At 40.0% G+C, this 25,696-nt stretch overlaps 5 protein-coding genes and 1 long non-coding RNA gene across 11 annotated transcripts in view; 3 read left to right on the top strand and 3 right to left on the bottom strand.

Moving 5' to 3' along the window:
• Positions 1-110: 110 nt before the first annotated feature.
• Positions 111-4,093, bottom strand: LOC104948433 (dual specificity protein phosphatase 13 isoform A-like). Of its 4 annotated transcripts, none has more exons than XR_798686.1 (5): positions 3,879-4,093; positions 3,496-3,713; positions 2,224-3,400; positions 1,896-2,021; positions 111-881 (listed from the first exon to the last, which is right to left on the bottom strand). XR_798686.1 is itself a non-coding variant. In XM_010774635.1 (3 exons), the coding sequence occupies exons 1-3, from the start codon at positions 4,001-4,003 to the stop codon at positions 3,189-3,191; spliced, it is 555 nt and encodes a 184-aa protein (XP_010772937.1). In that variant the 5' UTR covers positions 4,004-4,093; the 3' UTR covers positions 2,065-3,188. The 4 variants fall into 4 exon arrangements, 1 of the variants encoding a protein (XP_010772937.1); XR_798687.1 differs by lacking the exon at positions 111-881 and adding an exon at positions 1,647-1,758; XR_798688.1 differs by lacking the exon at positions 111-881 and adding an exon at positions 1,660-1,674.
• Positions 4,094-4,485: 392 nt separating this feature from the next.
• On the bottom strand, positions 4,486-5,621 carry LOC104948437 (dual specificity protein phosphatase 13 isoform A-like). Its single transcript, XM_010774639.1, has 3 exons — positions 5,460-5,621; positions 5,156-5,351; positions 4,486-4,607 (listed from the first exon to the last, which is right to left on the bottom strand). The coding sequence occupies exons 1-3, from the start codon at positions 5,619-5,621 to the stop codon at positions 4,486-4,488; spliced, it is 480 nt and encodes a 159-aa protein (XP_010772941.1).
• Positions 5,622-6,005: 384 nt separating this feature from the next.
• Positions 6,006-12,210, top strand: LOC104948432 (sphingomyelin synthase-related protein 1-like). Of its 3 annotated transcripts, none has more exons than XM_010774632.1 (6): positions 6,006-6,089; positions 8,800-9,458; positions 9,547-9,642; positions 9,782-9,899; positions 10,071-10,221; positions 10,785-12,210. In XM_010774632.1, exons 2-6 carry the CDS (start codon positions 8,839-8,841, stop codon positions 11,087-11,089), a joined length of 1,290 nt encoding a protein of 429 aa, XP_010772934.1. In that variant the 5' UTR covers positions 6,006-6,089; positions 8,800-8,838; the 3' UTR covers positions 11,090-12,210. The 3 variants fall into 3 exon arrangements, with proteins under 3 accessions (XP_010772934.1, XP_010772935.1, XP_010772936.1); XM_010774633.1 differs by having other exon boundaries at positions 6,011-6,089; positions 8,835-9,458; XM_010774634.1 differs by lacking the exon at positions 6,006-6,089 and adding an exon at positions 6,381-6,613 and having other exon boundaries at positions 8,835-9,458.
• A 3,252-nt stretch (positions 12,211-15,462) lies between these two features.
• Positions 15,463-19,345, top strand: npy4r (neuropeptide Y receptor Y4). Its single transcript, XM_010774631.1, has 2 exons — positions 15,463-15,555; positions 17,775-19,345. Exon 2 carries the CDS (start codon positions 17,845-17,847, stop codon positions 19,198-19,200), a length of 1,356 nt encoding a protein of 451 aa, XP_010772933.1. The 5' UTR covers positions 15,463-15,555; positions 17,775-17,844; the 3' UTR covers positions 19,201-19,345.
• Positions 19,346-22,614: 3,269 nt separating this feature from the next.
• LOC104948430 (uncharacterized) lies at positions 22,615-23,105 on the bottom strand. The gene is made up of 3 exons (XR_798685.1): positions 23,040-23,105; positions 22,849-22,940; positions 22,615-22,653 (listed from the first exon to the last, which is right to left on the bottom strand). It is a non-coding gene; the product is annotated as an uncharacterized lncRNA (long non-coding RNA).
• A 549-nt stretch (positions 23,106-23,654) lies between these two features.
• The window catches only part of mcph1 (microcephalin 1), a 32,416-nt gene continuing 30,374 nt past the window's right edge, over positions 23,655-25,696 (top strand). The window contains exons 1-6 of the mRNA XM_010774638.1: positions 23,655-23,675; positions 23,993-24,111; positions 24,380-24,464; positions 24,885-24,996; positions 25,073-25,204; positions 25,306-25,386. Of these exons, the coding sequence (XP_010772940.1) occupies positions 23,655-23,675; positions 23,993-24,111; positions 24,380-24,464; positions 24,885-24,996; positions 25,073-25,204; positions 25,306-25,386 (550 nt within the window). The remainder of the gene's footprint in view (positions 23,676-23,992; positions 24,112-24,379; positions 24,465-24,884; positions 24,997-25,072; positions 25,205-25,305; positions 25,387-25,696) is intronic.

Genomic DNA, 25,696 nt, shown 5'->3' with positions numbered 1-25,696 from the left:
GACCAATTAAATATATTCAAACTAATTAAGATCATAATAAATACATAAAAAAGATACATATAAAATATAAATGAGGATATAATATGACAGTTTTAATAAACCAAAGTTAGAAGAAAATGCGTTATTGCTGTTGGTGAAAAATTAAAGTAATGCTTAAAGACAAAACAAGAAACAAGACATAACATTTGGTTAAAAGGAGAGAGAGTGGGTGTAATTTTTCAATATCTTGTTATACCCGCATGTAAAAAAGGAATTACATTAAGCTTGTCGACCGCATTTGCAGACTGACCACTGTCTTTGAACTGTGCAAAAGGGTTTCAGACAGGTTGGAGGTTGAACTCCAGATGGTCTGCAGCTTCAACACCGTGACATTTCCCCCTCAAGGTCGTTGTAGAACTGCTGACCTGTGATGATACGTTGCTGACCTAGAGGTATGTGAGTTACACCCATGGACCAGAGTGTGGCTTTATCTCGCAGACCTGCAGACACACCTCACGCAACCTGATTCATTGTAATATATTTACATTTCAAACTGCTGGTGGTGATATACCATATCACTCATCTCTGATGGACAGACTCGACTTGATTGACATTTGCTGCTGGCTTCCTGAAATTGCATCACTTCTGTCAGAAATGTGTGCATAATGTTGATGTGTCTTTACAGTGTTTTAGCCTGCCGTCGCCTTCTCCTCTCCCTGTCTCCAGGCCCATGTGGGGGCTGCAGAGCTGCATCAGGAAGCCTTGGTTGGGACAGACGTCTCTCTGCGGCCTGACAGCAGCCACTGCCTCCTGCAGGCTCAGGCCTACAGCGATCATCAGGAAGACCAACACCAACGTGGCAGAGCGGCTCAAGCCCATCAGACAGTGGACAAACACCCGTCCTGGGATAATAATGTTTGCCGTTAATTCTTTCATCACTACATATCCAATCCAATCCACTTTATTTCTATAGCACATTTTAAAATGTAAAAGTTTGTAGAGTGGGCGACAATTTAACATTGGGGGGAGGTTGTTCCAAAGCCTGGGGGCCACCGCTGAGAAGGCTCGGTCTCCCCTGGTCTTTTTCTTAGTTTTAGGGACTACCAGCCGCAGCTGTCAAGCGACCTCAAAAAGCCCTTGGGGGGTGTACACCTTAGCAGGTCGGAGATGTACTGAGGGGCCAGCCCATTAAGCGATTTAAAAACAAACAATACAATCTTAAAATTAACTCTAAAATGGACAGGAAGCCAGTGGATATATGCAGCAAATGTTTTACTTTATGAGGTGCACAAGTACAAATTACTTCTACAGCCCCGCACCGTGAACAAGCTCATCATGTGAAGTGTGTGTTGACAGATATGTGTGAATTCCATTGTTTGTTACTGAGCTCATAGTAAAACGGGGTGTTGTACTGGGAAACATTAATAAGGTGTTCTTGTTGTCATCCCTTGTTGACATCAGTCAGGGGGACAGAATATTAGAAACACCTCTCATTATAATGAAGTACAATACCCTAATTTATGACTAAAATCTAATAATACAAATTAGACTTAATGGCAGAACAGTTATATTTAATTGATTTAGATGTACAGGGGTACCTGAAGTTGCAGAGTGTGGATCTTATCACACACACTAACATGACTGTAAGTGTGACTGACTTGCCTCCCATGGTTAGTGCCGCTCAGATGTATTGTGCTGTTGGGTAAAAGAACGGACTGAGCTTGAACTCTATTGCATCATCCGCCTCCACACCGTCCATAATAATCCACTGCCATGTCTCTGTAGAAATGTGGGCCGGTGTTATACCCAGACTGCGGAAGGTGCTCTTGTCATGAGCAGCCACCCTGAAATACAATTACACATTCACTGCTGTATGGATCAGATATGTTTGTATTGACACGTGTGTGTGAACCTACTCGTTTCCTATGTAGAGGTTAGGCCAGACTTCATTGACATGTCCTGTCGGTCGTCTGTTTGCCAGCAGGAATTCCTGCAGCGCTGAGACAGAAGGAGGTTCATACGGAGGATCTCTAAGAGACATACTGACACAAACGCACACACAAAGAAGCACATACAAGACGTCACTGTGTTTAATTATATACAAAGTTCCCTTGTCACTTCTGTGTTTCATAGCAATATTCTTCTCACAATGAACCTTTCTTAGAAACCATAATGAATATAATTATCTGTAGTTTGAAAAGCCATACATTCTGTACAGACAAGCCTAACAATCCCCAAACTAACCTGTTTTCAGTCTGAGTCATCCTGTATGAACTCACCTACCTTCTTGGCAGGGCAAACTCTTTTCCTAGCTTGTTCTTATTTCTCACACTCACATATGACTGCTTCCTTTTATAACTCTGTAATCATACACTCATTGGCTCATCATCCCACATCTATCAGCAGTTCAACTCCCAAATAAAAACCACATCTAAAGCATTTTGATTCATGTCTGATTCTTATGGTCAACAATGTGGCACTATCCTGTGAAGCTTGACATTAGCTCACTGGCTCAGTTTCCATTACTGCAGACTGTTATGTAACACATACCGGTGCTGTATGTGTCTCTGTGTTGCAGAGTAACGCCAGCTGCTCTGCTCCTTTAAGAAATATGATCCATGCTGTGAATAACAGTCCCCAGTGACGTATTTACTTCAGCTGCATTTGTGTTTACATCATACAGTATCGTAAATAATGAAAAGTAGGTTATGCTTATTGCATTTTGGCATTTGGTTTACATAACCTAAGGATATATAAGTTCAGGTATAGCAGTGTTTTTACTCTTTAAGATGAATATAAACTACAACAGTGACATTAACATGAAGTTAACTGCACATGAATTCTTCAAGGCACTTTTTCCATATTAAAACCAGCCAGAATATTTCAATTAAATAACACAAAATGTCTTTAATTCCTATTCACACTGAGTCATAAAGCTATATTTACAAAGCTTGTGTACATGCAGAACAACTCTGGCAGGGAACATTTGAATAAATGTTTGAATATGAAAATAATACAAAGAGAATAAATACACTTTTTACAACACATGATCATTGCTGCTGTAGCCAGAAGTTAAACCTGTGCATGAAAAGTAACTTTGAAAGTAAAAAGGAGTATTATTTACATTATTTTCCATACAGATTAAAGTGGATCTCATGGGAATAGAGGTGTAATGTGATGAGGGAGGAGAAGAAAGAGAGGGAGAGGTGTCATAAAAGAGGACACAACCTCCGTTTGAATGTCAGCTGTTGATCCAGTTTGAGGAGCAAAGACAGAAAGTTCTTGTTTGGATAAATGGGTCGCTTTTGGACGATGTGTTTCAGAGCATCTCTCAGAATGAAACGCTGCCGCAACATTAAGTAAGCCAGGACCAATGTGGCTGATCGACTCATTCCCATGATGCAATGCACCAGCACTTTTCCTGTAGGAAGGAGAATGGGAAAGGAAATATTCTTTTTACAACAGCTTAATAAACCTTTGACATGGGACAATGCGTGACACATTCATACACCGTACCATCTTTGCTCTTCAGGGCTTTATGTATGAAGGCAGCTGCAGGTTTGAAGTTCTCACTGAGGTCGAAGCGGTCTGAATCCTCTGCTGGGATGCCAAAGTAAACGCAGGAGTCCCCATAAAAACTCTGGTCACCGATGCTGCCCTGCTTGGAGTGTGCTGCGTTCAGGACATGAGTGATGCCGAGCTTATTTAATGTCTTTCTATTCTGTGCCACTGCACTGGAAAACACACAAAACATTCACATCAGGGAAAGAGTATCATCAAATTATGTTAAGATGCAGATACGCAGATTTTAAACTTTAACAAGCTAATAAAACGGGTACATTTTCTCCTGCAGAGCTGTTTAAGGTGTCCACAACATACTCTAAACACACAGGACTCACACATTTCCTATGTACAGGTTGGGCCAGACTTCATCCACTGGTGTGAGCTCCAGTGTGCAGGAATCCAAGATGAGCTCTAGTTCTTTAATGAGCTCCAGGTCCTGTGGCTGACTGGTCCCTGACATTCTCCCCTCACACAGACAGCTCCTCCAGCAGAGTGTGTGTGTGTCCGCCGTGCCCCCAGCAGCAGTGAGTGTGCAGCTCAGTGAGAGACCACAGCAGGTGGCTGTTTGAATGCCTGCTTGCATCCAAAATTAGCTCCCTGTGTTCAGGGAGTTCTCTCTGAGTGCATGTAGTTATTATTGTTGCTGTTGCATTGATTGGTCTGTTCACTGCTGCCAAAGGTCTAGCTGGAAAAGACAGGGACTTTCTCTGTTCCTAAAGGTCGTATCAGGAGAGGACAAGGGAGGGGAGGGATGCACACAGTTGAACTGGTGAGTGTATACTTACAGTACAGTAAATGGTACAAATGGAGACAGTCTTGCATTGTGTGAATGAGAACAGGGACTTCTGCAGACTAATGGAGGACAATTCTTTAGATTTATAACTATGGGTTGCTCTGCACTTTGTTTTATTTTGGCTCATTCAACTCTTCGTCCTGCAGTTTTCAGAGTAGGGCTATAAGCTGTCGTAAAAAGCCTCTGTTTGGGAAAATCCAGCCTTTCTGTTGCACACAGCGTGTAGAGGACAGAAGACTGAGGTGGTGATGAATCATCAGGTAGGCTAGGACTCACACCCACAGCACAGTGCACAAACACCTTGCCTGGACAACACACTCTCACTCCATAATCGTCCAGGAGTGACGTTTGGTCAGGGTCCCGTGGCGTGCAGTTGTGACGCTCCTAGGCTCCTTCAGTTTCATAAAGGGACGCAAATCCTGATAGCTGGGGATTCTGGGTCGTGTAGTGTACTCCCATCTGAGCCTAGGAGCGTCACAACTGCACGCCACGGGACCCTGACCAAACGTCGCTCCTGGACGATTATGGAGTGAGAGTGTGTTGGCCTGGGCGTCATAAAGACACAAACAAAGAAATGTCATGTAACCACAGCCAGTATGTGGTGTCACTTGACAATATGTCTGCAGGACACACTAATACCATCATGCATCAGCTAAAAGTTTGTTAAATATGCAAATGGCTGATACGTTTGCATAACTCACCAGCCAAAAAACGAAACAACAAAAGCATAGTGAGTGAAAGGTAAAATATAAACATTCACAAGCCATTTGAGCAGTGGACAAAAAGTAAAAGTTGCACACGTGTGGCAGCTTACAATACCTCCAGATGTAAAAGCCTGGTGTATGAACTCAGAAGCAGGGTAAAAAAAAGGTGAAAGGTCAAATGTTGGCAAGTCTTTGGCTGGGACGCCGTGGTATTTCACCGTGGTTCCATAAAAGTCATCTCTGACCTTACAGCACAGTTTTCCATGCGCTGCATTCAGCACATAAGTGATGCCCAGCTGCCAGAGACCGAGCTCGTCATGAGACACAAACAAAACATAATAAATGCACAATTTCAGCCAAATGTTGATTTAAATAAAACAGGACACTCACATGTCCCCCAGGTACAGATTTGGCCACACCTCATCTCCATGGCGACAGGAGCGTGGAGCTGAATGTGAAACCTCCTCCAGCTCCTGCAGAGTCTGGGTCTTCCAAGTCCTCTTTTGATCCTCTGTCCCACATTTTTCATCCCTTTCTAGGTCAGAGTCTTTACAGCTCGCCTCAGAAATTGGTTCTGCCATTTCTAAACTTTAAAGGGTGCAATCTTCTCTTTTATTTCCCTCAAACTAAGTCCTGCTGCTGTGTGTTGCCTCTGTGTTGGCTGCTGCAGCCTCTGACTGTCATACACAGGTGGTGAAAGTTTGGCACAGACTCTCATTCACACTCACACTCATGAAAATGTGGTTATATTATAGTTTAAAAACCACTACTGTCAAATTCAAACCAAATAGTGCATGACATCTGCTTCCCCCCCCCTTTAAATCTAGAGAAACACTACCGGCAAACAGATCCTAGTTTACCTAAAAGTGTCCAGCAGATGTCAGTGTGCTTTGATCAGCTGCCCAGCATGAGCCCAGCAGCTCTTCTTTACTGGTGTTGTTTATTAATGTCTCTTCCTGTTTGGGGTTGCTTAGTTGTCAGAAGCATGTTGGCCATGGAAGACTTGGCTCTTCTACTTCTTCTGCCAGCACAGTGACACTGGATTTATGGTAAGAGATAACTACTGTTTATTTTGTAAAAGAAGTTTGAAACTACTAGAGTACATCCTGCTACTTGTTTTTTTCTGGTTTGGCTATGTGTCTCTCTACTTTTGTTTATGTTAAAGTGTTTAAACTTTGCCACACTACCAATAAAAAGGGATTTCATCGCTCCAATTTGATTTCATGCTGAAATTAAGCATTGTTTTTGGGTTCTCTGTGTGGAAAAAAGACTATGAGCCCTTTGTCAGATAGTGTCTCTCTCTCTCTCTCTCTCTCTCTCTCTCACTCTCACTCTCACACACACACACACACACACACCCACACACACACACACACACTGAAGGGCTTTCTCTGTCACAGCTGTGTGTCACTGCTCACTGACTCACTGTAAGCCAGCCAAACAAGCTGACATGGCACTTATGAATCCCCAAGTAAAGCCTCGGGCAGAGAACCCAGCTATGTTGCCAGTAAATCTAGGGGCCAGTTAAAAATAACCTATTTCTCTCAGAGGGAACGGAGCAGAAGCTACCCAGGTGAGTTGCTTTAGGTTTCAGACATGTAAATATCAGCTGATGAGACATTTTTGGTCGTCCGGCTTGGATCCCTCACTCACAGTCAGACACCATTTGATATAATGGTATACAACACAGTTTATTCATTAAGTCATTGACAAAAATCTAAGTTCCTGCTACTTTCAAAAGAGGATGTTGCTATCAATAGTCATATCAGGTGTGACTGGAAATCTTAGGGTGATACTCCTACTCAGAAAACATGAGTAATGTGGGAGTGACAAGAGAAACTGTCATTGATTATTAGACTCAAACACATTCAAGTGTTTCCCTCAACTCATATTATATCCTTTAAGACTACAATATAACTTTAAGCTGTGTGATGTTCCTAAATTCTTAACATTTCATCTGATATTGTTGGTCTTTTCAAGTTTATTTTATTTTATCGTTCCAGCTTTTGAAATAAAAGGATCAGGGCTGAAACCAGCAACTATTTAATTTGATAATTAATCAAATTATAATTTTGATGTATCTATATATCTGTTTACTATAAATTAAGACAACAAAAAGCATCGAATTCTTGCATTGGAAAATCTGAAAACATCAAATATTTTAAATGTTTTATTTAATCTATGATCAAAAATAGTTTTTCATTCATATGGTAAGCAATTAATCAACTAATTGTTACGTCTTAAGTGATGAAAGGCTGTTCTTCTTGTTTTACATTAAATCAAACTGAATATTTTGGATATTTTGGACTCCTGCTTGGCGAAAAAAAAATCAATTTTAAAGACATCACCTCAAAGTTTTGTAAATTGTAAAAAATAATTCTCAATTTTCTGATGTTTGACACTGTGTATACTGTGTAATACTGAGGCCCCTTTATGTATGAGATATAGATATCTCAGCATTTTAGTTCTAAAAACGACATCTAGTTCTGCTTCGTGTATTACTGATAACTGAAAGCTGCTTACATGGGTCATTTGAAGTCAGTACAGTCAGCATGTAGACTATCGCTCACGTTCGGTGCGGATGTGTTGGTGGAGCTTGCAGACCTTTGGAGCAGGCAGGAGGACAGGGCGCTGCAGACAGCTTATCAAAGGGTCAAAGGGCAGGAACGGGGAAAAGACAAAGCAAAGAAGAGGTTTTCATCAGTATCTAAATCTGTCTGAGGGAGAGAAACTCATTGAACTGCTTGTGCTTTGGATGGTTAGTGGCTGTTTTCTTATGAATTGAAACCTTTAACAGAGAGGATATCCATACTCAAGATTGAATTCCTGTTGGTTTGTTTTTGTTTGAGACATGATGCGAAACATGGGACTACCTTACGTGGATCAGGGTGTCATTACTTAGGCTGTAAGTCACTCTTCTGCTGTACAGTAACAGATGTGAACACATGTATTACTGTGTTGGTGTATTCACGCTCAGAAGCCGGCAGCATGTAGAGCTAACGGCAAATAACTGCATCCAGATCTGTCATAGATTAACATTCCTGCCACATGCATGCCTTCAGAGCATTCTAGAGACTGTGTTATAGTGCTGATCAGTCATTTATAAAGCAAAGGTGCATTTTGTGTGTTTTCACTCATAAAATTAAATATTAAGATGTGATACTTTTATATAATTTGGACAATTATATTTATTATCATATAATCATTTATTCAATGAACGGACAAGAAATTGTTAACAAGTCCAAAATCTGTTAAATTATATTTTGTCTGTCCAACAGTTCTAAAATGAAAGACCAATAGATATATTTTTGCCAGAAGAATGAATGAAAGTAGCAATTGATCATTTGATTGTGTGATTGAAAGAAGATTATTAATCAACTATCTTGATAAACGATGAATCATTTACTCTTTTTTTCAAGCAAAAATGCCAGCTGGTTCCTGATCTTTCAGTGTGAGGGTTTGCTCTACTTTTCGCCTTTAACTTGTTTTTTAATCAAGACCCGACATTTGAAGATGTCACCTTCTGAATGGACTGTGTGGCTATTTATTGACGTTTAAAAGATCAAACAACTCATTCGTTGTTAAATCCAGAGAACAATTAGCAGATTCATCAAGAATTAAAATAATAATTTGTCACAATTCTGGCTCATTCAGGGCAATAATACATAATTGTGATCAATAGGATGCAAATTAAAAAGTAATGTCAATTGGTGACTGTCAGGCTGTTTTGCATTCAAATGTTCTTCTATAATTATACAGCCCTGACTATCGCCTCCACGTGTCTCTACCTGCAGTGTCATGGAAGTGTTAGAGGACAGTGTGAGTGCCTGGAGCTGTAAGCAGGTGGCCCAGTGGCTGCAGGAACGAGGTTTCGGGGAGTATGTGGAGTTGCTGTGTGGCCAGCACCGCCTGGACGGGCCCAGCCTGCTGGCTCTGACTGAGGCCGACCTGCGGGGGCCTCCGCTGGGCCTCACCGTCCTGGGAGACATCAAGCGGCTCACCATAGCCCTCCGCCGGCTCCAGAGACGGAACCAGGCGCAGCTGGAGGAGCTAGGTCTCCGTCCTGCAGACAGCTCCCCTGCTGAGCAATTGCTGGGCACCGCAGGGAGGGAGTGGAGCTGCGATGGAGCTGACAGGAGGTGTAATGGAGGGGATCGCTTTTATAATGGGACAGAGCTGAGGCTGAGGAACGGTGACAGATCTGCATTATGCTCAGCATCTACAGCTCACACACACTATAACGGGAGGTGTAAGCAGCACCTGTCGGGCAGGCTGGACCCAGAGGTGTGGAAGACGATCATCAGCTCCATATACGTATTTTTCGTGTTTGGATTCACATCTTTCGTCATGGTCATCGTACATGAGCGAGTCCCAGACATGACGACGTACCCCCCACTCCCTGACATATTTCTAGACAGGTATAAGAGCAAGTCCATAGTTCATGTTCACTTTTCCTGCGTCATATCTAATCTGCATGATAATACACTTGTTTTCTATCTCTGACAGTGTTCCCAGAATCCCTTGGGCTTTTGCAATGGCTGAAGCCTGTGGCGTCATCCTGTGTTACATGTTTATATTGATCCTACTCCTCCACAGACACAGGTAGTCCACTGTTCCCGTTTTCCATCACTGATGCACTGTGTGTTATAATACACGTAATGAGATATACCTGAGAAAATACAGTGTGTTTGCAATGCAAATATATATTTGGGCATGTAATGAGTATGTGTCTCTATTTCAGGTCCATCCTCTTCAGACGGCTGTGTTCTCTGATGGGAACTGTGTTTTTGCTTCGATGTTGCACCATGTTTGTCACCTCGCTCTCCGTGCCTGGGCAGCACCTGAAGTGTGCCAGTAAGGTGGGAAGCAGCATGAGATTATGTGCAGATTAGATTAAATGTGCCATTTTCAGCTGTTGTTGCTAATTGGCAGCCTTACAGTTTGTTCTGAACACATCATTCCCACTGTGATAACTGATGAACAGCTGCCTCTGTGTTTCACACCATGAATGTTATCTTTCTGCTCCTCAGACGTACGGTGATATCTGGGGAAAGATGCAGAGGGCACTACTGATCTGGAGTGGGTTTGGGATGACTCTGACAGGCGTCCAAACTTGTGGAGACTACATGTTCAGTGGACACACCGTTGTCATCACATTGCTCAACTTTTTTGTAACTGAATGTGAGTGATATTGCTTTTATTTAGTATAGTACAGCTGCATTTGTTAAATTATAAAGCTGACATTTCTATATAGTTTACCATTGTCAACAAATCCTGTAAAAAGATCTAAACCAACAACATTACTCAAACTGGAGTAAATAGTGCATTTGCTGGACACTATATTCAGGTGCGGATTAATACACATTTAGTGTAGAAGTATGACATTACTAGGAATGAACACGTCACATGGTGCATACATTTTAAATGTTTTTTTTGAGATATGTGGCAAATATTAATACGCCGTCAATTGTGAGAGTAGAAAGTGATTTTGTTTTGGACTACTTTAAATCATGGATTAGATATGTTTTGGTGTGAGAGTCAGTTTTTCCACCAGCAGGAGTGTGTCATCAAGATTGTTTTACCATAAATTACACTGCTGGTGATCAGCTTAAGCTTCATCTTTACTTAAAAAATAACACTTGTTAGTAGAATAATTTCACTGTTGTTTTTGGTCTTTTCATGGGATTTGTAGAAAAATGTGAATACCACTATACTTATCCTTTAATGACTGCTTTCACTTCCAGACACTCCACGATCTTGGAATCTTATCCACACCATCTCCTGGGTGTTAAACCTGTTTGGGATTTTCTTCATCCTGGCGGCTCACGAGCACTACTCCATCGACGTGTTTATCGCCTTCTACATCACCACCCGCCTCTTCCTCTATTACCACACCTTAGCAAACACCCGCGCCTTCCAGCACAGCCGGAGAGCGCGCATATGGTTCCCCATGTTCTCCTTCTTCGAGTGCAATGTGAACGGAGCTGTGCCCAACCAGTACCACTGGCCCTTCAGCAAACCTGCCTTCATGAAATCTATGATCGGATAGACTTTCAAAGTGCAGCTACGGCAATGAACACAGACAGTTATATTAAAGCCTGAAGGAGAAACTTGTATTTAAAATGCTGCTTCCTATCTTGATGTGGGAGTTTTTTTCCCTCATTTCTATAACTGAATGATTTTTATTTTGTAACTAATCTTATACTAGTTTGACATTTTGGGAATATGCCTACAGTATGCTTTCTTGTTTTTTTAGCTAAATAAGATGACAGCATATGGTTATCTTAGTTTAGCATAAATACTGGAGCTGGATTATAGGTACGGATGGTTTTGTTTATTTTTGCTTTGATTAATCACTTTTATCGATCATGTTCCACTTTGGGAAGGTTCACTGGTGCTTTGGGCTGTTGGCTTCACTCAACATCTACAGTAGAAAACAGAGGAGGCTTCACACAGCTGAAATGCAGGTTGATACTGTAGTTGGCACTTTTTTGGGAATCGTTGTGGTGACAGTTTACATGTTGTTTTGCTGCAAGACATTTGACACCTGTAACTACTAAGAATGGAGAAACAGCTTATTTTGTTGTGCAACAGGAAAACTCCTCCTGTTCTCTAATGAGAGAGCTCTGTTTCAATCACTTTTTTCCCTTTTTCACTTAACTAATTGAACTTTTTGTTGTATTTGATATGTCATCACTGGGCTACTGTAGCCTCCCAGTTAAACTTAACCAAATATCTGAACATTTATTATAATGTAATAATGTATTTTTGACAAATATCCTAATTTGATACCGTTTTATGTTTTTATTCCAGATTGTTAATTATGTAATGATTATAGAAATGTGTGGAGATGGATTTTTTTTTAAGCTTTATTGTCTTTAAACTCTGAACAGTACAAAAACTGGATTCATGGGTAACAAAGTTTCGAAAGTATATTGTTTACGTCATGGTTGATCCAAAGTATATCTTTGAAATAATTGTTTACAATTTGTTTTGCTTTATTTGCAATGCAAGTAATCTATCTCTGCCTTTTGGCTCAGCAATACAAGTTTACACATGAGGAAAACAGTTTTTATATTTTAGACTGACTGTTTCCTTGGCTGCTTTTTACTAATGTGTTTCTTTTGCATTTGTTGAATAAAATTAATTTGACATATTAAAGGAAATTCCACATTGCTTGTGCTTTGTAAGAACAACATAGAGTATCTATCAGTGGTGAAAATGCCATGATTTAGTGAGGTGTGCCTTTAATATCAATATAACTTCATACGTATTTCTCCTCACACCTTAAAACAAATATCTGATTACAGTCACATCACTATTCAAACATTATCAATAAAGTTATGCAGAGTTTCGCACCTGAATATAAAGCCTCCATTAGAGAGTCCTCACGCGATCCACCTTTCTTTGGGACCGCGATTCACATCAAATCTGAGGATGGTAAGTATTTTATACTTTAATAAAGGGAAATTAGGACACTTTATTTATTTTATTGGAATACTTAGTTGTAGAATTGTGGTTAAACCATAGACTGTATATATAAGGGTTAAACATATTTTAAGAGATTCTACATCAATGAAGATATGGATGGATATATTCAATTTAAAAGACATCGTGCTGTCCCAGTTTACCTAATATTTTACGGCCAAAATGTAGATACAATTGGATCGTGTAGTTTAGCTTTAAATTAATGAAGGATTACATTTGAGTCCTACTGCACTCTTGATTATATATTTTTAACAATATAGATATTGTTTGTAGTATTAGATGGGGTAAAAATATTTATTGGCAAGTAAATTAAAAAGTGCTTAGGTAAATAATATCAATGGGGATTCTTTGCACAATTCAAATGATTTTCTTTGCTGGTGCCGGGCTGCTAAGGTTAAGATGATTAACAAATGAAAATATTTTTAAGATGAAAACATTTTCAAGTTATCTCAAAGACTAAATATGTCTTGTTCAAGGTTAAATGTGAATCCTTACAAATCTAACTTCTTCAGACTGAATCACATACATCTTATGACATGCATTATGGTTGTAATGCTTGAAACATTGACATTTTCATTAAAAAATGCGTATACTTGATCATTTGGAAACAAGATGAATACAAATTACCTAAAACATGCATTTATGTTATTTACAACAGCTACAAGAGTCAGACACTGACATCCTTTTCAGGGTTTTTGTCACTTTTAAACTTGTGTAAACATTACAAATCAAAAGAGGCATTAACCCTTTTCTTCAATGTAAAGGAGGATCATAATGAAGGTCAGGGACCACTCGTTGTTTGCAGATGTCTTTACTCCCCCAGGCTTCTCTCCATAAAGGCTTCTCAATTCTCTAATTTCCCCTCCTTGACTCCTCCGAGGAGAGGAAATTAGAGAATTGAGAAGCCTTTCATGTGTTCGTTTGTCTGCTTGGACTGGTTGTCTTGTGTCACTCTGACCGTTCCTTCGAGGAGTGAGTGCTGAAAGACCTGAACAACCCTCCAACAGGTGAGTGGACATGAAAATATTAGAGGAGACACAATTAAACAACAGTCTGGAAAAAACTGGTCTGTGTTCATTGTGTATCATCAAGCTGCTGTGTGTTTTCTTAGACCTGACTCAAAACTTCAAAACCACAGCTTTGGATAGACTATCACACATAGAGTTAGTCAAGGCCACAAATTTATCAGAGCTTGATAAGCGACTCCACACATCCTCTGAATGTGGTCTTATTTATTTAAAGGGTGTGTGGATAAGGATGGAAAGCAGCATGATGTTGGCACTGAATGCCAAAGACTGCATTGACTGCTCTTGTACGGGCCAGGGCATGAGCTGCTGTAGCAAGTAAGATTGTTTAAAATGTTTTGTCTCTTTTATTTTCAAGCTATGCTCTCTTAGAAGCGATAGCGAATGAGGCTATACCTTACGTCCTTCATGTGTTATAATCCAAAAAGCCCCTATCACCCTTGTGAACCTGTCCTTCCCCACTCTCCATCCCCTGGTAGAGACGATATTGGAGCAGATGGGTTGTTTAGTTAAGAATGTGAGTCCAGTCTCCCTGAATCTTTGATCTTTTTTCTGTCTGAGTTTTGTGCAAGTTACAACACGTCCATGTTTCTCTGTTGCCGGCAGGACCCTGGGGAGCTCTTTATCCCAGCGTATCATTAAAAGTATTCCTGCTGCGTGTTTTTGTTTGTTTCTATGACAAGAATAATGACAACAATACTCTAACCAACATTTTTTGACTGACTTGCCTTGCTTTTTAGGCCTGTTAAAAAGGTATTGCCTATTGCCAGTGGCTCATCTCTTGCAAAGGAAATCTATATATTTGAAGTTAAAAATAAAAACACAACCCCCTGCTCTACACACAAGAAAAGACACCCCTCCTTTTAGCGAGTAGAAACATCACAACTCCCTCCCTCTTTTCTGTCTGTTTGGATTTCATTTTCATCTAAAAGTAATGTTTATTTTTTTCTCAGGATCCCTGACGCAGACTCAATTGATATTCCTGCAGAATGTGAGCTGGTAGTAAATAAGGAGGCCAGCACTGCCAAGATTGTGATGAAGTCAGACCCGACAAAGGAATGTAACCTCGTCTAAACGCACCAACAAGTTGTTAGATGTTTCATATTTGATCAACTATTGTATGCTGTATACATCGAGTAAATAACCAATGAAAACAGATTAATCAAACGTTGTCTTCCTTTTCCTGTTTTAAGTTGTCATTGACAAAGACATTGACAAAAGGTTTTAGACAAATATCCTTTTAATTAAAATCCAAACATTATGTATGGGGTTCTGGAAGCAAACTATGAACAGATAATAAATATAACTAATAAAATGTGTAAAGAATTTATATTTAAAGCTCAATCAATAATTCATCTGAACTTTATCTTATTGTGAGTTGTCAGGTCATTATACTGCTATATATATTTTTTTTGCTTGTAGCCAATAGAAACATTTCTAATCAGAATCAGAAACAGGTATTTAAACAATAAACAATTAAACAAGTTTAAGAAAACGATATTAACATTAAAATATAGCAATATTGAATGTATTGAATGTGGATGGAATAAAGGTATACCCGTAAATATAATAAAACAAAAAATATGTGCAGTTACAATGTGCAATGTGCAGAATTCAATTGTGAAAACAAAACATTTGAATAATAATAATAATAATACATGACGTTTTTCAAGACACTTTGACAGAGGATAAAACAAAGAAAACGAAGAAAAATACATAAAGAGAGATAATGGCCTGATGGTACCTGCCTGCTGTATGTCTCTGTAGCAGCAGGTGTCCTTTTCAGCATGTAATTGAATGAAATCACCACTGTGTGACAGCAGAGCCCGGTACTCTGGCCCAATCATCACGGGGATGCGCTCGCCCACCGCCTCTGACAGAAAGATGTTCTGCTGGTGGTGATGTTCAGCTCCTTCTCCTGCTCTCCTCTCTGTGGACTCAGCTGCTCAGAGCATCGTTTCCTCTGACATCTCAGCATCCCAGACTCCAGCCAACCAACCACGTGAGTGCTTTATTTTTTACACACAATTATCGGTTTTATCAGGAAAAGTCAGTGTGATTTTCAGTTAATTAGATGTAGAACTAATGCTGTGCTGTTTCTCCAATGTCAGCTTTTTGCTTAGTGTCCTCAGATACAGGAAAGTGTGCTGTTTTTCATCTAGAATTGCATTTGTTTTTGAAGAATGCACGGAACAATATGAGAGCAACTAATTTCAAAATGGAAAAAAAAATGAAAACCATAGAAATGATACTTAATGTTTCATACACAGTGTGAATTTCCATCCCATCTCATGAGTCCTAATTGTAATGATTTATTGGGAGGTCTCACCCACAATAATCACTGCCAGCACAGAATAATCACATTATGGTTATTATCTGGGGCTGAGCCCATAGCGCTTCCTTTACTGCGCCTCCACATGCAAAATAGATTTTTAATTGTCCCACTGACTGGATATGTTAAAAATAACAGTATGAATGTAATAAAAAATGTTTGCGGATATATTATCCGCTATATTATCTGCTGTGTGTTTCTGCAAAATAAATGCACAACCTCAAATTCCAGTGGGTTCTAATATTCACTGGTGTTTTGCTGGAATAAAAATAACTTATTTGAGAAGTATATTGTATAACAATAATTTCAAATCAGTGACTGCATCGAGACTCATTCGGGCTTTTTCTTTGATTCTATATCAATCAAGTACATGTGCGCCATGCGTCCTCTTGTGATTTCCATTTTCACAGACGTTTATTTATAGTCTAATAAATTCGTTTCGAGCAAATCCTTTTGTCATGCCCTCCAGGATGGCTTTATAGTGTACATTCCCACCTTTACATTTCGGTCAAATTACCAAATAGTATTCTAAGAGGAATTGCAAGGGGAAATCCAGTCACAAAAAAGACAGCATGAATTTTGGCAGATACAGAATAAATTAAATTGTCATGCAGTGTGACAGTTTTGAAGCTACTGCAGAAGAATTTGAGAGAAACATTGATCACAATGCAAGTTATAAAAATGAAAATACATCATTATACAGCACAACTGCTCTCAGAAAAATACTAAAGACAGAATCAAGGTGAGTCTCCTTCAAAAAATGAAAGCCAATCTCAGAGAGAGATCTATGTCCTCAGAGATGGAGGACACTTAGCTGAGGCTGAAAAGAATAATATCACACACAGCGCAGTGACAGGTCACAGTGCTTCTCATTCTGCTTCGATCTTTTTGAAAGGGGACCATCAAAATGGCCCATCTAGTTGCTGATTTGCTCATCATTGGAGGGTGACAGGCTCATATTTCTCTAATGTGACATTCCTCCTTTTTCTCCTACTTGTGTTCATGGTTCATATACTCTGTTACAGCTGTTTCCTACATCTGGTCACGGGTGACATTACACTTGGATGATTAAGGCTGTACCACTCTGCCTGCAGTTCCCTCAACACACTGACAGAGTATGTTAGTAATGATGCGGTGTGAAGTGACTGATAGCTGAGTGTGTGTGTGCTGTTAATGGAAAATGACAGGCTTGTTTTTTCTCGCAATGCTGGTTTTCACAGCACATGGCAGAGGTTTCAGGAAAGGAAGCTCAAATCTAATTTTAGGATTCTGACAATGGCATGTCCTTTCATTTCAACGAACTATACAATTGATTGTGCATTCAAAAAATCGAAGACTATGCCAAAAATAAATGCATAGTAATTTAATTGTCATTACGCTATTATGTACAGTTTTGAAACCTGACTGGAGGGTTAATTTGTGGGAGGAGAACTGACAAGTCTGAGTTCTTAAGATGGGTAAAGAAGAGAAATAGAGAGATAAGTATGACCAAGAACTGTAAGTGGAACTGCAGTATTGGGTGTGTCTCTAAAACGACTTCCATATGGTGTGTAACAAGTGGTTTTGTGGACAATCTACACACTAAATTAGAATAAACAAATATTAAAGGAATGTTAGTAGCTCCTTGAGGCTGTACTGTGTTTAGTGTTTTCAGAGGTTATCCCCATGTTCACCATCTTAATTTAGCATGATGCAATTCTAAATTAAGATGGTTAATCCCTCTTCAGCTAAAAGATAAAGGCCTATTTCTTGCCTCCCTTTCACAATGACAGAACAGTATACCTTCCACATGAACAACATCTTTGAGCTATGAAGGGGATTACATTTCAAATAATGAATAAAGATGTATTTTTCTGTCTCCCTCTTTGCCTCCTGTCTCTTTGTCTCAGATGCATGTTTTAAGAGGACTGGGATGGACGGTTGTATCCTGAGGGCTGGTGACACTGAAGTCTTGGTGAGATGTCCTTGAGTGGCAATGCGAGCCATTCTTCTCCACCAGCTCTTACTCTGCCCTTCAACAGCTCCACCTCTTCATACTCCCCAGCATGGGAGGAGGGGAGAAGCACTCACGAGTCTGTGCAGGAGTGGTCAGGGAACAAGACGCAGCTCCTCTCAGACCTCGCTGTTCTCGGGCATGATGAGCAGTGCCCTATGTCTCCTGTCCTCACGGCGTGTGTGGTGGTCTGGTACAGTATGACAATGGTGCTGGGGCTTGTGGGGAACATCGGCCTCATCTGCATCATCGCCCGTCGCAGGGAGAAGGTCAATGTCACCAGCATTTTCATCTGCAACCTGTCATTCTCTGACATCCTGGTGTGTGTCTTCTGCCTCCCCTTCACTGTCATATACACACTAATGGACCATTGGGTGTTTGGCTCACTGTTGTGCCGGCTGGTGCCGTTCATCCAGTGTGTGTCTGTGACCGTGTCTGTTCTCTCGCTGGTGTTCATCGCTCTGGAAAGACATCAGCTCATCATTAACCCCTCTGGGTGGAAACCAAGCATCCCTCAGGCCTACACGGTGCTTGTTCTCATTTGGATTCTGGCCTGCTTCACCTCCTCGCCTTTCCTGGCCTTTCAACTGCTAACAAGTGAGCCGTATACTAATGTCATGCTGCCCCAGTCTCCACTCTATCACCAAGCCCCTCCTTATATCAATGCATCTACACCTCAACCTGTTTCCTTCACATACAAAAACTCATCTTCACCTAAAAATGCATACAGCGCGCTCTTTTCTTATGCGCCCATTACTCCGCACATGGAGGCCTGTCTGGAGCACTGGCCTTCCCAGCAGCACAGACTTGCTTACACCACATGGCTCCTGCTGTTTCAGTACTGTGGTCCTCTATTGTTGGTCCTGCTCTGTTATGTTAAGGTTTATGTGCGCCTTCGCCACCGCAAAGACATGCTGGACCGTGCCAGGACCCCAGAGAGCCAACGCATGACAAACAGCCGACGGATTAACATCATGCTGGTCGCCCTCATTACAGCCTTTGCACTTTGCTGGCTGCCACTCACCATCTTCAACGTGGTGTCGGACTGGAACCAGGAGGCTCTGCCCATCTGCCACCACAACCTTCTGTTCTCCCTCTGCCACCTGCTGGCCATGTCCTCTACCTGCATCAACCCCATCATCTACGGCTTCCTCAACTCCAACTTCCGGCAGGAGGTGAGAGAGGTGCTCCTGCACTGCCGCTGCAGCCCGCCAGAGGAAGAGTGCGAGCGTTTCCCCATGTCCACTGTGCACATGGAGGTGTCCCGTTCCTCTGTGCCTCTCACGTGCAGGAGCAACTCTCTCTTTGATATAACAACCTGAAGGGTTGCGGCACTAGAAGGATACAGACAGATAAACTGAATTACAGGACCTATTCCTGTTGGTTTTCCTACCTTTTATGGCATCACACTAGATTTGAGTGGTTTAAAGAGCAACATTTGTTTCAGTGGTTTGAAGTGATGTTTGCCGTACAGTGTTGATTACTCCTAATCTGCAGTAGCAGTAGGAAGTGTATTTATGTCGAAAAAAAGATCAACAGAATGTAATTTCCAATTAATCTGTTGCTGTGCAGACGTTTAAAAACAAATTGTAGTTCATATAAAATCAAAACATTTCACCATTTTGTAATAACAAATGATCAAACGTGTGTCCTGTTGGGTGCCAATTAAACTGTGATTTTAGAGAGCGTCTGCCTCACCACGAACATCAAAAAAATACCAAATGAGGGAATATCTTGCTTTATAAATATGTTCATCCATTCAGTAACGTTTTAGAGGATTGTGCTGCTGTTAGGCTTGTGGTTGACCAACAATACTTTCCTATGTGTTTTTTTTTGTAGTGCTGCTGTTGTATTTCTTACATTTTATTACTTCTTTTGTATTTATGGCATGTGTGCTCTGATATAGGCGTGTGGGTTGCTACAGTGAAACAAAAGCTGTAATTAATGCGATTCATGGAGGTAAACTGTAATATTTTACAAAATTGTTAGACAGTTGGGTTAGATGTATTAAAATATATATAAATGCCATCAGACACTTCTAATGGATGTTACATTTCGTACCGTTTATAGAGGTGCACTACATTTTCAAATATCTTCAAAGTATAACGATTACATATTGTGTATCTAATCCAAATGCTTGCTTAGAACTGTGTTTAAGTGAGACTGATGATGATATAGTCATGTATATGTGCCTGGTTTAATAATCAAATTACTACCATATGCTGTATATTGGTATACCTCAAATGCCTTATTCTTTGTGTTAAATATTTTAAATAATGTAACAAGAATTTGTATTTTATTTAGCTCATGAATGCACTTAAACAATTTACACTTCTATTAATGTGTTAGTTAGTGTGTGCGTGTGGTTTGTGTGCGTGTGCGTGCGTGCGTGGTTGTGTGTGTGGGGGGGGGGTGGGGGTGAGGTTGGGATGCCATAAAACTGTATATATGGTTGGAGGGTGTTTCAAGTGCAATTCAAACTAGCACTTTTTTCCTTAATGTTAATTTTTCATTATAATTATATTGATGTCAATTTCATTGTTGTATAAGTATCTCTGTTCAGATGGTGCAATATGTTAACTTTAAAACATGTTTAATATATTTCTTATACATTTCTAGTTTGTTGTTCTTTCACACTAACAAATAACGTGAAAAACATAAGCTTTGTCCAGTTATTCCACTTCACATTAATGACGGTTTCCACGGTATCAATGAAAATAAAGTCATTTTGACATAATTATGTGATTTTTCTTTCAAAAGAGACAAAAAAGATAGCAGCGATACTTACGTCTCCTGGTTTCAAATATACTTCTTATTTAGGGTCCTTCTCAGGAAGCTACGATGTTCCCTCGGCCATCGCTTCCGGAATGGAAGGGACGTATGTTTCGTAGCAACCAATGATAGCTCTTTTCCCAGAAGGCATTGCATCACAAACTGCACGCGCGAACCATGTACATTTTAGTTTAGTTTAGTTTGAATCTGAGCGTATTAAACTCCACTGCCGCATAAAGTAAGTTCACGGGAGTTATTACAATCACTGCTTAACATATGTGTTCATGCCTTTATACTGCCTTTAGTCAAAAGTATGTATAATACGTATGCCAGCAAATAACGGAAGTGTTAACCCAAGTTAGCCACACCAGCGTCAATGCTAAAAATAACCAAGTATGTTAGCTCATCAATTTAGCAACGAAACAAAGCTAAACCAACAGTAACATGTCAACAACATTAGCTCTTTATGCTAGCTAATACATGTTTTATGTAGGTTAGAAACACAGGTGTTTGATCTGAAATGTTGCCATTAAGTTGTGTATGTTACACAGTAATGTCATAATGTAGATGTTGATGCTAACATTAATCTATGTATGGTTTACATAGCTCACTTTAGGCGGTTTAACTAGCTTATTTTAACTTTACCCTTTACTTTACAGATATTAGATATACTAAAAACCACAATATTGAAGTAATGGGTTTTTAAAATGCGGACAAAGGTCGGCAGACATAATGGACCCCCACAGAAAAGCAAACGTGTTTATCGGCAGGTCTTCATACACACCAGACTTCCGGTTTCCTGTGCTGTTGTATTCGTTTAAAGTTTAAACATGTAGCAGCACAGCTTTAGATCAAATACCTGCATCTCCACTGGTTAGAAGTAGTCAACAAGTAGTTGGTAGATTTACAGAAATATCTTGTGTAATGAACCTGCAATGTGCAATACAAACACTTTGTTTGTTGCAATTCTACTGGGCAATGATCATCCTACTCATTTTTAGTCATGTCGGAGTACTTATTTGTCTTAGTTTAGCTTGTTCTCTATATACGTTTGCTTAAAAAAACATTTCTGATTCTCAAATAATGTTCACCCTTGTGAAAACACAAATACAGTGATTAGTTGTTTTATTTTCTCGATCTAATACTTCATGATATGATAACCCAGTGTTTCCCCTAGGATGGAGTCATAGCAGCGGTGCTAAGGCACGCGGGCCCAGCAAAATGTGAGCGCGGCGCGCGTGGACATTTTAAGTGTGTGCGCGTGCGAAGTGCTTCCCGCCATTATGTTTCTATTTGTCTGCCAGCNTTTGAGTTTTCTTAAGCTGTATGCCATAATCAGCAATATTAAAATAATAAAAGGCTTGCAATATTTCAGTTGATTTGTAATGAATCCAGAATGTATGACATTTTTGTTTTTTTAAATTGCATTACAGAAAATAAAGAACTTTATCACAATATTCTAATTTTCTGAGACAGTCCTGTATACCAGAGACACTTTAATAACAGCGTTGTGATGACAAACAGCGTCAATTCAGACTGACACACATTCACTTAAGGGGAACTGGGGATATGTATCAGCTGCTTGTGTGACAGTCAGACAGTGAATTCTTTAGAGAGGCCGCTCTAAAGTATTAGCTAACCCGGAGCTAACGGGAGAATAAACTCCCGTGGAAGAGCAGCCAGCACTGCAGCGGTCGGTAAATGCCGCTGAAACACATTAATAAACAATGAACCACGGCACTCTGGAGAAAAGCATAAGCTTGGAGAAGTCGTTATTTTATTTTATTTGACTTCGTGTGATTAAGAGCAACACGATCATCGACCCGACGCAGTCCCCCGTTGTTGTTGTGGTTGTTGTGAGCACCGTTGGGGAGCAAATCAGCGATGTAAACGGTGACGTCATGACGCAGCAGCAGCTGCACCAGTCGGGCTCTGGGCAGTGTGAACAGAGCGGGAGCAGAAAAGGGAAACCGGAGCTGAACCAGAAAAGCTCTAGCTCGGAGCTAGAAACCACATATAAGACACAGGTGGGGGGAGAGGAGACAACACAGGGGACCAAGTGAACACAATCGCCAGCCACAGACAAAACAGGAGGGGGAACACTTTCAAACTAAACCACATTTGCAATATTACAAGGCCCGAAGCCGTCAGTCCACAGTATCAATAAAGTGCAAATGTGTTGTGTCGTGCTATCTCACCTCAGCTCCCATTTCCTGCAGCTGCTGAACGAATGGTTTTGAATAGTTTGCGGTTTTATCTGATGACCAAACATCAACATAGGCAACAACATCTGCAGAGACATTGAACAGAGTTGAGTTATAGATTTGCACAATAACTCATACATTTTGGCTTGAATTAACTGTAGTAAAACAAAGACAGTGTACACTACCTTTAAGAACTGAAGAGTCATTGCCTGTGGTCATTACTGGTGCCATTAGATTCACCTACACAAAACCAATACAGAAAATGATGTTATTCTTTTAGATAAAATATCAGCATTCCACAGAAATGTGGTTCAGTGCGCCACATTTTCAGCACAAAACATGAAATCAATTGCTGGCATCATGCTAAACACAAAAAACTGATGGGAGTCAATCAATGTTGAGATTGGGGCTGCTACTCTGGATTATTTTCCCTTTCTACAAAGTATATTTTTAACAGAATAAGAGACGTATTTGTCTTTTTTGTAGGAATTTTTCTGACCATCGGTCAAAACCAAAATTGTAATATTTGTATANGAAACACACTTTATAAAGTCAGGCAACACTAACCAGGCTTTGTGTGATTCTGTTTATTTGTACCTTCCTTTGACCATCCGTTTGCTGTTATTGATCATTGTGGACAATGATCAATAACAGCAAACGGATGGTCAAAGGAAGGTACAAATAAACAGAATCACACAAAGCCTGGTTAGTGTTGCCTGACTTTATAAAGTGTGTTTCTTTTTATAAGTGTGTGGTTGCCTTCTAGTCACTTTGCTCAGCACTACTGCTTGTATGCAGGCATGACGAGATTCTTCAGTCAGGTACTTTTCAGGCTCCAGCTCCAAGTCGGAGCTGAAAACGCGTTGGTGTGAAAGGGGCATTATTGGCCTGATTAGTGTATGTGTATTTAGGCTCTGTTTTCCCTGTCAGTGGACAGGTAGTGTGTGTGAGATCCTTGTGGCTGCTGACTGTGTTCAGGTGGACAGCAATTGGGGCTGTGAATCATGTGTCTATGATTTGAATAAATGCCCAAACCGGGTTGTATTTGGACGTTCTGCCTCTGCCTCCTTGCTTGGTCAGCTTCACCGATACCAATGACCTAATAACACGCATAATATAAAGGCCTTTTCTTTTTCAGGTACCAAAAACATTAAATAAACAAGTCACACATGTAGTCTTCAACAACGGTCACCCGGCTACATGGAGAAATGCAAAGAAAAGTGATGTGAAGCTCGTCTCTGTTCTCTGGGTCGGCAGGTAAGAATAACACAGAGTTGTGTATTTATTTTTTATTTTAACAAATCTTAAGTTAATTTTGTTTTATTGTCATGAAGTATTACAAAAGGTTTTTTATTTTATTCATGTCTTGAATCTGTTAACATTTTTTTTCTGTTTTATTGTGTTGCACTGTTGGAGGAGCCTGTGATCTAAGATTTTCATCGTCATAACTACACTCTAGCTATGCACGTATGACCAATAAAAGCCTTGAAACCTTGATGACCTATTTTTTGTGTTTTTATCCCAGATGTTACGATGACGGTGTGCGTGCGGATGAGACGTTGTATCCAGCCTTTAATGATGAAAGCAATCCCGTGTTGAAGAACAAGAGAGTGAGCAGATTCAGCTTTACATGAGATCTTTTTGCTGGACCACTGTTGTCAAATTGTGCAGATGTCACTGATTTTATTTTTCATACACAATACAAAAGCTACCGTTTGCCTTTATACTGTTCCATCTCTTTTTACACTTCACATAACTTACCCATAATAAAGAATCCAATCCAATGATATTATAACTAGGTTTACATTACATACAGTTGCTAATTCTCCTTTTCTTCATAAAATAAGCTTGTGTTATTGAATGAATCAAATTGAAGCCCCTATTTTGTATCCTTTCAACTAATGAAACCTGTTGTGTCAAACATTCCAAAGCAAAGTCAGAATATCATGGCCTTTTCATTTAAAGTGATTTTGACGTATTTAAATGTGAATTTATTTACTCAAAACCTTTTTCGTGTTTGATTCCCAAAGCATCGTTGCATGCAGCCAAGAGATTCTCCAGAGAGGACACCGGAGAACAACACACGCATGAAGAAAAAATTAGACAAGATGATGAAAGACATTGCTCCAAGACAACCTCTGGGTAAGAGATTACACACTTAAAGAAACTATAAGAAGCAAAATGAAAAACGTCATCCTTTGTTTGTATTTACCCACAGAAAGAGATTATTCGCCCATAATAGTTGATCAAGAGAATGGAATATTCTATAGCCCTTCACTGAAAAGATCTGACTATATGGCAAAGCGTTTGAAAGACATGAAAGAGAAACGGGAAAACATCTCACCCACAGGTATGTGCAGCGCTAGTTTTTCAATGCAAATAAAATGACATGGTCTCTCAAATGTGAGTACTTTTGAAACAACAGAAATTCTCATGTTCACTGTCTTTCAGATTCACAAATGGTTGAATCCTGCCCACCATCTGGGCTGAAGCCGTCTCTTGGAAGCACACCTTCCGTCTTCAAATTCATGTGTAAGAACATTTACCGTTACTTTTCACTGTTACTGTTTACATTTTTTCCAAACCCCAAGATCAATTTCTAAGCTTCTAAAATAAGGAGCTGAATGTTCAAAAACGTTTAAACATAGTACGACAGCCCTAAGTGTCCTTGACCCCTTTGTCTCTTTATCTTTGAATACGAGCAGCTCTTTATCTGCCTCTTGGTAAGTATGTCTCTTCACAATTTGTAAAGTGAAGAACAATGTGAAGTTGGAGCAGCGTGCGGTTGGGTTATATTGTGGGTGTCATTGAGGGCCTTTAGAAAATCCTGATAAATGCCCAA

Source organism: Notothenia coriiceps, unplaced genomic scaffold, assembly GCF_000735185.1.
Source record: "Notothenia coriiceps isolate Sejong01 unplaced genomic scaffold, NC01 NC01_scaffold00014293, whole genome shotgun sequence".
Taxonomy (NCBI): Eukaryota; Metazoa; Chordata; class Actinopteri; order Perciformes; family Nototheniidae; genus Notothenia; species Notothenia coriiceps.
The sequence above is the reverse complement of the archived record's forward strand: the minus strand, read 5'-3'. Positions and strand labels throughout refer to the sequence as shown.